This window comes from Amblyomma maculatum, chromosome 5 (assembly GCF_055883805.1).
Source record: "Amblyomma maculatum isolate TAMU_Amacu chromosome 5, ASM5588380v1, whole genome shotgun sequence".
Classification (NCBI taxonomy): domain Eukaryota; kingdom Metazoa; phylum Arthropoda; class Arachnida; order Ixodida; family Ixodidae; genus Amblyomma; species Amblyomma maculatum.
In genome coordinates, this window is record NC_139348.1 from 138,342,335 (window position 1) to 138,354,564 (window position 12,230).

General features: G+C 44.6%; 1 protein-coding gene across 1 annotated transcript in view; it reads right to left on the bottom strand.

The window, feature by feature from the left end:
* LOC146189715 (fatty acid synthase-like) overlaps window positions 1-12,230 on the bottom strand; it is an 86,000-nt gene that overhangs the window by 61,771 nt on the left and 11,999 nt on the right. Inside the window, exons 2-3 of the mRNA XM_084605329.1 lie at window positions 9,898-9,945; window positions 2,791-2,911 (exon numbers count right to left, since the gene is read on the bottom strand). Of these exons, the coding sequence (XP_084461455.1) occupies window positions 2,791-2,911; window positions 9,898-9,945 (169 nt within the window). The remainder of the gene's footprint in view (window positions 1-2,790; window positions 2,912-9,897; window positions 9,946-12,230) is intronic.

Consider the following 12,230-nt stretch of genomic DNA (forward strand, 5'->3'; position numbering starts at 1 on the left):
GCTCCATATTGCACCAAAGCGTTTGCTACCACTCTGCATTCTCTGAGCCGAACGAGGGGGTGGTCAAAAAATGGTGGATTTAAGAGGCCCTATCTCGGCACTAATTCTGATTACAAATACAGGGTGTTTCACGTAACTTGAACAAAGCATTTAATAAGAAGCGAAGCTTTTAGCTGCGTGAGACGAACGATCGACATATTGTTTGTCGTCATGTAGCACTCCTCGGGGTATTTTGATATTCGGCTCAACTAGCTAGTTGACTAACATGAGTTATGAAAACCTTTGTTATTCTCTTTAGAGTCAAGTGCACATCATTGCGTTGTAGACAGGGTTAAAATACAATCGATCCAATTTTTTCTATTACGCTATCTGCTACGTGATCGTCTTTTCAAGCATTTAAAGAAAACCCGCGAAATATAAAAATACCAACCACGTGACTGCGGTCTTGCACTGCCGTATTGCAGCTTTGCCAAGTCCATTTTGAATAACGAAGCGCGCATGCTCCCTGTCTCTAAATGAGTAGCCGAAGGACGCCACCATCAGGATGGTCTCAAAACTGCGTCATACAGTCTGCCAGAGCACAGAAAGCCTGAACCAAGATCGGCAATAAGCGATAGGCAGGCCTCGGACAGCAATCGCGGACAAAGATTTTATCGAGCTATCCCACTGACAGAGCAAAAAAGGAAAGAAACAAAAATGAGAGTTCAACGCTACTGAACCGAATATGGAGCGAAAGCATTACATTGGAGTTTTTTTTTTTTTCTTTTTTTTTTGTAAAGTTTGCCACAAGGCATAAGTTGAGGAAGGGGGAATGGGATACAGGAGATAGAAAGTGAAAAGAAGGAGTGAAGTCCAGTTGTGCTTATGTATTCGAGAAGGTTGGCAGTGTAGCGATTGTCCGTTGTCCATTTCTCATAATCACAATCGCGATTCCACCGCAGGCCCACCTTCATGATTATCCGTTGCCTAATGTGAGTCGTTACCGTTAATGCGAGTTACCGAGCGTGCTTCTTCGCAGCTGTTCAAGGTCATTCGTGACTGTAGCCACCGACTACGCGACGGGCCGAAACCTAGCGTAGTATTGCTTTCGCTATAAAGGGCTAAAGTCACCTCATGTTCCTTTTCTTTTTTATTTGTGTCATGCATGGTGCAACCCGCTAAATGAGTGACGGCCGCTCACACGGCCACGGTCACAGCGTACGTTCCGTTCGTTCAAACGTGTTTAGGAGCGCAGTCATAATTTAACGCACCGGCGCAGTCACGTGACACTTTTTAACTTTTCGCAGGCTTTCTTCAAATGCCGGAAAATCGGCCACATCATAGGCAGGTTAGTAGAAAAACTGGCTAGGTTCTCTCCGAAGCCCCTGTACAATTTGATGAAACCCGCCTGACTCCAGAGTGAATTACAGATATTATTTCTTATAAAGATACGCTGCGAAGCGCTACATAATGGAAATTGATATGCGGTTTCTTTCAATGAGCTTCGCTACACCATTTGTTTTAAATCAAGGGCTCAAGTTATCTCAAACAACCTCTATATAGCGAAATGACAGCAAGGGGGGTGATTGCTGGGCCTGCAAACGGGGGAGCGGCAGCACCTGTTGTGACGTCATAGCAAAACCATTACGATTGCGCACCACCAGTGTGGTTTTGCGTGATGGTCACGTAGTGTGAGGACGTCATAGCTACGGGGGTACGCCAACGTAGTGATCATTATGTGATGAATTCGCAGACACACCGAGGTCATCATCTTAGCTTACATGAGGGTGATCACGTGGTTCTAGTGACGTACAACACTAGACTTAAACGCTACGGCAATTTAGCACATACTCGGCCGCCATCTCGAATCTAGGACTGAACCTAAAGGTACAACGTTACTAAGAGCTAACGCTCTTAAAGATGGACTTTGTTTATCGCTTCAGAACATGGGTCGGCACACATATACAGTGGAAATTGTTACGCGCGGGAGAAGTACAGAGATGAGAAAGTCTGCGCCCAACGAACTGTCGGGAAGCACTGAAATATTGGCATTAAACAAGTGCAAACTAAAACCTATAAAATCACTGTCAAGTATGTTTATTTTTTAAATTTCGCAACACTGTTTTTCGCCATCTCTTGATGACCGTGCGTTGCATCACCCAGGGCGAGGCTTTGCATGCATTGTTGCGTAGCTAGCGAAGAAGCAACGAAGTAGTTTTTTATCGCTAATGTATTGTTGTCTACGTTGGTGCTCCTGGTAATAGCACGAAGTTAGCTCACCTATCTTAACATATAATGCTTGTGAAGGTTTGGTCTTTCATGCAAGTTGCTGTCAGTCATTGCTATTTGGCATAGGGCTTATCAGTTTTGTAAGTTTGTCGTTTTCTCGTTCTATGTGCTCTCAGCGCTGTCTTGTATCGTTGTGGAACGCTTTTAGTTTCTTTCAAAGCGTTTGGTGCGTATAAAACTGCACTCACTGATTTCGAAGGACTGAAGCACAGTGCAACATCGAGGACTTTACCGTCGGTGTTACACCAAGTTCAATGGTCACACTGCGTTGTTTCCCGCTGGACTTTCAGACGTGAGCTTTGGGCTACATGTGTTGTCTGCTTAACCATGAACATTGCTCACTGATATGCAGGTAAATTCACAGCTTGGTTTATGCGATGCACAAAGTACTTGTTTTTTCATGCGTAAGGTGTAGGATGAGACTACATAATTATATGTATGTAAAATTATATATATATATATATATATATATATATATATATATATATATATATATATATATATATAGCGTTGATCGCATACCTCGAGGCCATCTCGTCTCGTCGTCAGTGACAAAATCCACTCCCGCATAGAGCTTTTCCTTGAATTCAGCCAGGCTGTCAGCTTGTGGAAATCGGGCCGAGAGACCAGTAATTACGATATCCTCTTGTCCACCGATAGCATCCATGACTTCTGGGCTGTACAAATCGAACAGCACATCACCAGGCCTTCGTGGCCAATCTGCGGTTGCAAGAGATTGCGGCGGTGTCTGCGAGCAGGCTGCTGATTCCATGTGTGAACTGCAAATAGTTCGTACCCATCTAAACAACGCAAAGCATGGTACAATTATGGGGCTTAGTTCGCAACGCCCGGCCCTACATAGGGTCAATGCACTGCCAAAACTCTCCAACATTGGGCAATGTATTCTGCCGGTGGGGCAGTGCCAGTTGATCTTTGCCTCGTATAGTAAACATCAAGACTTGAATTTAGTTTCCCTGCGTAACGATGTTATCACACTATTTATAACCTGTACCTCGTCTCTCTGTCGCTTTCTTGCTCTCATTCCGTTGCGTGTTACCTTTAATTAGTTTGCGCATACCGATGCTTCGAGGCTATTATAGTTGGTCGCGTTTTCTTAAAGTAGAAACATGCGTGCTCTCTTTTCATCTTGTTGTGGCACCACAGAGACGAGGACAGATGCGGAGGAAGACAGACCACGTGCTCACTATCAGCTGTCAAAATTTATTGGGAAATGTAATATATTTGAAAAAACCCAAAGAATACGCAAAAACAGCCCGGGAGATTGTGGATGCGTTTAAAATAAAACAGCCATCCGACAAATGTGTAAGCGCGCCGTCCTTATTGCTGCTTGATGCTGAATTTGACTATCTAAAACATTTGATACGGCGATACGGTTTGACACCAGATCTGTTTTGATATGAACCTTGTAATCATGGGACCGGACTGTGCATGTGTTGCCTTTTGTTTCTTTGTGTATTCTTTTGGGTTTTTTCATATATATTACATGTCCCAATAAATTTTGACAGTTGATGGTGAGCACTTTGTCTGTCTTTCTCCGTATCTGTCCTCGCCCCTGTGGTGCCACAAGAAGATGAATACTTACCAACTTGCCCAGTTTTCTACTCTCGCTCTCTTTTCATGTCCGCATATTTCCAGCCACCTAGATTTGCAGTGTGACGCCATACAAAAACTCCCAAACGTGTCATCTGCTCACACATGCGCCTGACAGCGAGTAACCGCTCTCCTAAACCATTTTGTATCTTATTAGATAAGAGTGATCTCCTTGGGTTGCACATTTACTGGTACCACTGCTGAAGTCTACTGGCGAAGATGCTAACGCAATTCAAAAGTGTCAAAGATGTTCAACGAATACTGCAGGCACATACCCTAAAACTACAGCCCTCAGCCAGTTGACTCATCTATCATCACCGAAATTGAATGCCGAGGTGAACGCACGTGCTTAAGACCCGCTCTCTTCAATCAGTGTCAACACACCTGTCCCATACTTCCTATCGAGCAAAAATATTTGATTGAACCCCTGAAAGACATTTGTAGCCTGAAGCCCGAAGACACTGCAGACGAATAGGTGGATCAATTTCTGCCAAATCTATGGCAGTTTGTTACTCCGAGTACATAGGCGCTAGCTTTACCTGTAGTGCAAAACCGCCAACGCTGATTTTGTCGCAAATACCAGCCTGGCGCAAGACGCTACAATCAGGGCAGTGAGCAAAACATAGATCAAGCTAAGGAATATGCCATCCAGATGAAAAACAGATGGTACTACGCCAATGCAATAATACGAACGACCTCATCACAGTATTGGCGCTATGAAAGCAGCGCCAACCAACGTGGTAGAAGCCTTGCGAACTACCCAATTTTAGCACCAAAGACTCGGTCGCTTCGGTAAAGTCGAAAATCCCATTCAACCATTCTACTTCAGAGTGAAAAAAGCACAATTGGAAAGCACTTTATTCTACCGTTGTTATTTCAAATTCATCGCAGCTACTATCAGGCTGGAGAGGGATCAAAACTTCATTCTAATCGGCAGCTGAAACACTTAACCCATGAGGCAAGTTATGTTTTCAGCAACTTGTGCATCCTGAGGCATGCCCTACTGATCCAATTCAACCTGAATAGGACTGAAAGCACCTATCGAAGAGTAATTCCAGTCGACCTTGCCGTATCGGAATCTGACATTGGCGAAGCCAAAGTATGACATTGACAAAGTATTCTACTTTGGAGAGGCAATACAAGTTCAACTCCACCTTCAGACTACAAATGCCTGTACCTGATCAGAAGGCCGAGAATGAAAATCCATAGCTCGATGATGCTACTTAATAAAATTTAGAGTGTGTAACAGATCAAATGTATATTGAAATAATTTAGACGATGTACCATACTTTATTAGTGTATAAGGCACGGTTTTTTTTCTGAAAACATTTTCAGTGCATCTTATCCATCGGTGCGACTTATGCATGGAATAAAACCGGCCGCGCGGCTACGCCCACGCCTGGCCCGAGCATGAAAAGACGCCTGTGCGCTGCGCAATTTCAGGGGACGTTAAGAGACCCAAGTGGACTAAATTATTCCCGAGGCCACAACTACGGCACCGTGCGTAGCTCATTCGTCACTGCGAGAAGTTAAATCCAGCAATTTACAATTTTTGCATGCCCAAATGTCGGGAGGGCGGCGTAGGCTTGTGCCCCAGCCGGGAAATGACGCGCCACAACTCCGTGCAATCTTCGGCCATGCACAGTGACTGCACTTCAAACGAACTCATAAGTAGCATAAAATTGTCTTGCAAAAAGGAAACGCAGCTCATACAAATTAAACACGATTTAATTCTGAAGGAGAAACATTTATGGTTATTAAAAATATTAGCTTAGGAATAGCAAGTTTTAATTTTCGAGCCTCTTTCATTCGCATCATTTCCGTCTGTCACTGCACCTTTATTTCCCTGGTCACTGTAGTATGGTTCCAGAAAAAAAAAATTTCAGGAACCATAGCTGCCGCATTATGGTGACCATAGTAGCGTGCCTCATGCGTACTTCACATTTGTCGCGTCGTGTCTTGTTTCTTGCTAACTATGGCGCCTGCAGCGAGAAGAAAACCTTACGGTGCGAAATTCAAACTTCGCGCAGGTGAATTTGCCGAAGAGCATAGATACCGAGCCGCAAGGATGATATTTGAGGTTAGCGACAACATTATCCGGGACTTGTTCAGAGCCGCCGCCCGCTGTGCTCTGGACATTGACATCGACCAAAAAGGCCTGGCAATTGCCAAGTTGGCGTTGCATACTTCTCCTCCTGCTCGGATTCATCCTTCTTCCTGCTTCTTTGCTTCGTCCTTTTTTTCTCCCATGGTTCTGCCTAATCGCCGGTTAGCGATGCATACCATCTTTAGGTATCAAAAATACTTCTTTTTTTTTTTAACTACTCAGACTTTGGACGCCACATGCACCTCTGCGACTCTACCTATCAAGGGATATGTGCACACGCGGTGGCAGCCACAAGCGCGTCTTTTCGTCACATATTCTCACAGCGTGATCCTCAATGAGTTTTCAAACGACTGAGACTTATCTTCGATGTGTTTGTTTGTTTGTTTGTTTTTTCAGAGAAAACTGCCGTTTGGAGGGGGTGCGACATGCAAAAACTTGCGAGTTATACACCGGAAAATATGGTAATTGATCAAATAAGTACTTTACATATTTGTGAAAATAAAAAATTTGAAAAAAGAGATGGCTAATTTAAAAAAAAAAACAGTAAAATGACAACCTGCCGGACGCAACTATATCGAGACATGGACGGCGAAAACACCACGTTCAAACGCATCATTTTCTCTCAAAGATTGCAAATAAAGCTCTGGGTTTCAAATGAACGGGGCACTTAAGCTCCGCCGTGAAGGGTATGGCGCGACAGCGTATCACGTACACGGACGGACGATGTTTTGTGTGTTTGAAATTTTGTAATTTTTACATAATTTTTATTTTTAGGATTTTTATACCCCAATACTTGGCATCAGCACACATTCGCTTTCCATTGTGAGTAGTTCGACTTCTTTGAACGTGTTTTTCATTTCCCTAATGGTTTCAATTACTGCCTAGTTACACAGCCTATCTTGTTGAGCATCGTCAAGCTTTGGCTTTTCGTTCTGTGCATACTGACACCACTGAACCCTACTTTTTCCCATTTTTCTTACTTAAATAATTTCAATTATGTTATTGATAAATTCCATCCACGGAATTTTCTTTATTACCATCAAGCATTCTGCTCTTTATTTTGAGAATTTCTACTAATTTTATTCCCATTTTCTAAATTTTGTATACATTTTCCTAATTAGTTTCAACATCAATCTAACACTTCTTTTAATAACTCCTCGTCGACTTTCACAAAACCAATCGATCATCAATTACTAGAGCTCCAAGACACCATGATAGAATTTTTTTACACAGTCCTCAATTATTTTGGATTCGCGATGCCGACTACAACTACCCCTAATAATACGAGCACGAGCTGTATAAGCCGTCGTTTAATAATTGTTTTCTTTGCGGTTTTATGTCTCTTGAACTGATCTGATTTTTATGGTCAGACCATTGTAAATTATTAAGAAGGAAAAGCTTCTGCTTGCACTACATATGTATAGAAGGCAATGAATGTCACATGAACTAGAATTACTCAAAAATGTGCTAGAAGGCTGCACCGACAACCGTACTGGGGTGGCTTGCTTCACACTTTTGCCGACCACAAGATGGCTGCCACCGGCTTCACTTCGGCCCATTGTTGGGTAGAAGAGGCTTACATTTAAACAGTTTTTATATCCCCCTAGGCGGAAACTAAAGACGGCGTGTTATAAGGAGGTCGCAACGGTTTTGAAATTGCATAAAATTCGGTGGTTGGAAAGAAGGGGTTTTGTTGTGTCGATAACAAAAGCCGAAATCCTTGCTAAAAACGTGTCATCGTCGTATACCGGGAGCGGCGGGGACGGGCGCGAAAACTGGGGAACAGGCGGATGTGACGTCAATCTCGGAATGACAGCCGGCCGGCCAGGTCTGCAGCACGTGCTGTACGCTTGCTTCGCTCCGTCCAGCGCTTCAATGATCGACAGATCAATCCAATCTGCTGCTATTTCCGTTTATTTTCTCCAATTCGGGCGTTCCGTGCTGAATTTTCCGCGTGTTCGAACATTCCACTACAGCTGTGGCGCTGTTTCGCTCCGCAGCTGTTGCGGAGTGGCGCGCCGCGTGCTTCGACGCCCTCCGATTAGTGAGCCCCATTTTCTCAGTTGTGAAACAAACGTCGTTCAATGTTAGAAAATTATGTTCCTGGTTTTAATTTATTTTGTACAGCCCAAATAACTAATCTCATTAGAACACCAACATTCTTGTGAGTGCGTGAAGCGACTAGTGGCTATCAGCACGGCATTCCGTTCGGTGAACATTGGTGGTCCAGGCGATATGGTGCTTTATAATTTCTCAGATGATAAGAAAATTTCGACGCAGTGGATCTTGCCTTTTGAATCAGCTGTGTTTTCACTCATGGTTTCCGTGCCGATGACAACAATAGAATCATGGGCAGTGATTCCGGCCAGGATCTCAATTAAATCAGTGCAACTAAAGTTTAGTGCCGTTCTGTCCTTGTTCTCGCACCTAATTATGTTAATACCGCTGTTGCACGGCTGGCTTCCGCGTGGTTACGCTTAACCGAGGATACCGAACTTGAAACGTTATTCGCGGCTCACTGTTGTTACACAGCTATACGCGGTTCTCAGCTACGTCAACAATTACCAATTTGGATACAGCAAACGAAATGCATGATCGATAGAACGAAACTGCATTTGCAATAGTCATTTATAACTTAGAGTCTACAATTCTGTGCTTCTCGCACGGCAGCAGCACTCTCAAGCATCATCTGAACGCAGCACTGCCTCCACATGATGCGTCGGCCGCGCCTTCCGCAAGCTGTCCGTGGATGCATTGCGGTAACGTTAAGAAGCGTGCTCAAATTTATTGTTATCTTAAAATAAGCACAGGAATAACGGAGTGTCAAAAATTAACCCTTACTGAGGATCGCTATCCGGTACCGAGGAGATTCTTGTAGGATAGATGCGGTACAAGCAAGTTTCTCTACACAGCTGGGTAGTGGCAGTCGCTAGTGCGTCGCGGTTGTTGTTGTGGCTGTAGGAAGAAGAAAAATAAAATGCACGGGCCTGCTACTGGCTCTGTAGCTGAGCCACCTCCGCTGCCTCGTTCGGACAGAAGAGAAAATATAGAAGAAAAAAAGAAGAGGGAGAGTAAGACGCGCGCAGCACCAACGGCCGTCGTCCACCATCACCGAAGCGGTGGCGGGTGCAATGACGGCCTACAACAAATAAAATTTCAGTGGCTGGCTAGCCCCGTCGCGAGCGGTGTTGGCCCACCGTCCCAACTCCGTAAGGGCCAGGAACCACCAGGCTCATCTGATCGCGGCTCATCTGATCTGCATTTAAACATTATCTCCTCTGCTAAGGTGGCACTGTAATTAATGATACCTTATTAATGATTTACAGTAGCCATTTCTATGAGTAGTCCGTTTAGTGCAACGCTGCTCAATCCTCAAGTGCCGTTTGCAGTGACGCCGATGCGAAACAATATAGACCTAGGGACGACAGTGAGTGCGCTCGGCCGGAGCGCCCGTCCACCGCGCTCAGTGCCGGCACCGTTCCGGTAGGCTCGCTTCATCTGGCGCTGCAGGTGCTGTGAACGTGTCTGATTTCATGATGCGGATGAATTCGGACCATTTTCGGAGTTGCGTTGAACAGCACACCGCACAAACTAAGGTGCAGCAGCTGAAGTATACGCATACGTTTGCCGTTGCGCCGTTGGGCGATACTCGAGGGTTGTATAAACTCGCTGTGGACTAGGGTCGAACCCTATACAATGCTTATTCCATTTGTTGCTATTGAAACGTGATTTAATGTGTAAAGGACAGTTAAAGATGGCCCGCTCCTGCACTTTTCGCACTAAGGAGCCGATTTTCGACTCGCGCTAATGTGCTCACTTCGCTTTCGCAGTCGACGTACTCGACAGCTTCTTTCGTAGCACCGTTTTTTGGAACTGCTGGTTGCTCGAACGCAGTGTCCAAGGTGCTTTACGTTGTCTCGAACGGTTGCTCTGCTGATTGCTGGTTGCTCTGCTGGTTGCTCGAACGGTAAGTGTCCAAGGTGCTTTACGTTGCTCGCATTACGAATAACATTTTAAATCGAGCTTTCAAGGCACCTGAAGCAAAGCGCACGCAGCAACACCCTGGGATATCGAGAATGACGTCATGAAGGGCCAGCCTATTGCGGAAAACAGCGGCGTTTGCTGGGAAGGCATACCCGCTGGTGCTCGTTTTCTTGTAAAAACTGCCATTTGTGCTCATTTCTGCCACTTTTAAGTATGATAGTCTTGTTTAGCGGACACAAAAGTATAAAATTCGGCACAGAACTCCTTTCTTTGTTTGCGAAAAACGTTCCAGCTTCCCTTTAAATGATGCTGGATATTCTTCATTGTGTTAGGTATTCAAGTCAGGAATTTCTGTCACGGCCTATTTGAATTTTGAAGTGTTTTTAAGCCGTGTTCATAAATGTACGAATAGGTTGGACACAGTATGAAAACAAAAATCTTTATACAAGGCAGCAAAAATTTGAAACGCATGCTAAAGCTTTCCCTAGACATTTTCGTAACAAAATAACATCTTTTCTCAAAACACCAAGTACAATTATTTTTCTTTGTGTACTAGCCTGTAGAATATTGATGAAAACGCAGTTTCCAGAGCTTTTGCTTTCCTTCGCTTTCTTATTTGCTTAACTGGCAGAATAAAATAAACAATCGAACGTATACCTTGAATGTCGACTTTGCGGCGTCTCCGCACCGAATTCTGCATCAAAACAAAGGCTCCATTTGTTGGTCTTCAGCGGAGATTACGCCGTACTGTCCCACCTTTCACAGATTGAGTGTGGCTGAACAGTTGTCTATAAAAGCTTGTCTGCTTGTCTGAATGACATTTTTCACCATTTTAAGCGCATCTAGTCGGTAACACCTGTTGCCTTCAATTTATTCCCTTGACCCGGCGAGCGAAAATGAGTTCGGCATAGACGCTGGGGAAGGGCAGGATGGAAGAATGAGTAATGTGGACAGCTGTTTCGGCATCCGGAATAGCAAAGCCACTTTGTTTCGTTTAGCAATCAAACGGCGCGATGTATTGTGTGAAGCGGCAGGAAACGAAAAACAGAGAAACAATGGACAGCCATTAGGACACCATCTCCGGTGTCATTAGTATTTGAAGCAATTGGCTTATAAGATAATCGTTTATAAACCACCCGTATTTACAAAGCAATCCTTCAGCTGCCAGATGTAAAGGAAATGACACGCCAAAAAATATTATGATTGGTCATGCCACAATTACAGTCAACTAAAAGACCAGTATACGAGAGGACGAATGGCTGGCAACATGAATTTTAAAGCGATAAAATTTCCGAGCGTGACTCTATTTCTCTAACTGGAATTTATATATACACAAAACACTGTATCGAGATTGTTGGAAGGAATATTGTAGGTAAAACGTTTATACCTACACATGTTATCACTAGGCGGTCTTTAATGGGAAAAGATTTCGTGTTTTCATGTGTGCGAGTGTGCGATACCCCGAGTGCAAGATTGCGTGTGTGTGTGTGTGTGTGTGCGCGTGTGCGTGTGTGCGTGTGTGTGCGTGTGCGTGTGTGTGCGTGTGTGCGTGTGCGCGTGTGCGTGTGTGCGTGTGTGTGTGTGTGTGTGCGTGTGCGTGTGTGTGTGTGTTTGCGTGTGTGTGTGTGTGTGTGTGTGTGTGTGCGTGCGTGCGTGCGTGCGTGTGTGCGTGTGTGTGTGCGTGCGTGCGTGCGTGCGTGTGTGTGTGTGTGTGTGTGTGTGTGTGTGTGTGTGTGTGTGTGTGTGTGTGTGTGTGTGTGTGTGTGTGTGTGTGTGTGTGTGTGTGTGTGTGTGTGTGTGTGTGTGTGTGTGTGTGTGTGTGTGTGTGTGTGTGTGTGTGTGTGTGTGTGTGTGTGTGTGTGTGTGTGTGTGTGTGTGTGTGTGTGTGTGCGTGTGCGTGTGTGCGTGCGTGCGTGTGTCTACCCTGTGGAGCCTGGGGGGCAAGGAAATACGGTGCTACACATGACATGGCTATGTGTTCGTTCACTATCGTAAGTTTCGCCAACGGCAGTTGAGAGGAATTTTGCCATTGCGAGCGCTTTCGCAATGAAAGCAGTGTTTTGGGTGGTGTGGTTGTAAGGTTTCTGCGCCTTTCCGTCTTTTAAGATTACATCCCAGTGTACAAATGTTTTGTGGTAGCCAATCATACACTAGGATACTACTGTTGTAATCGGTTTATTTTGCTATACGTAACATGGTTAAGTATACAGTGTCCCGCGTCTATTGTTAGATCGGACATATTGTTCTAATCAATATTGTT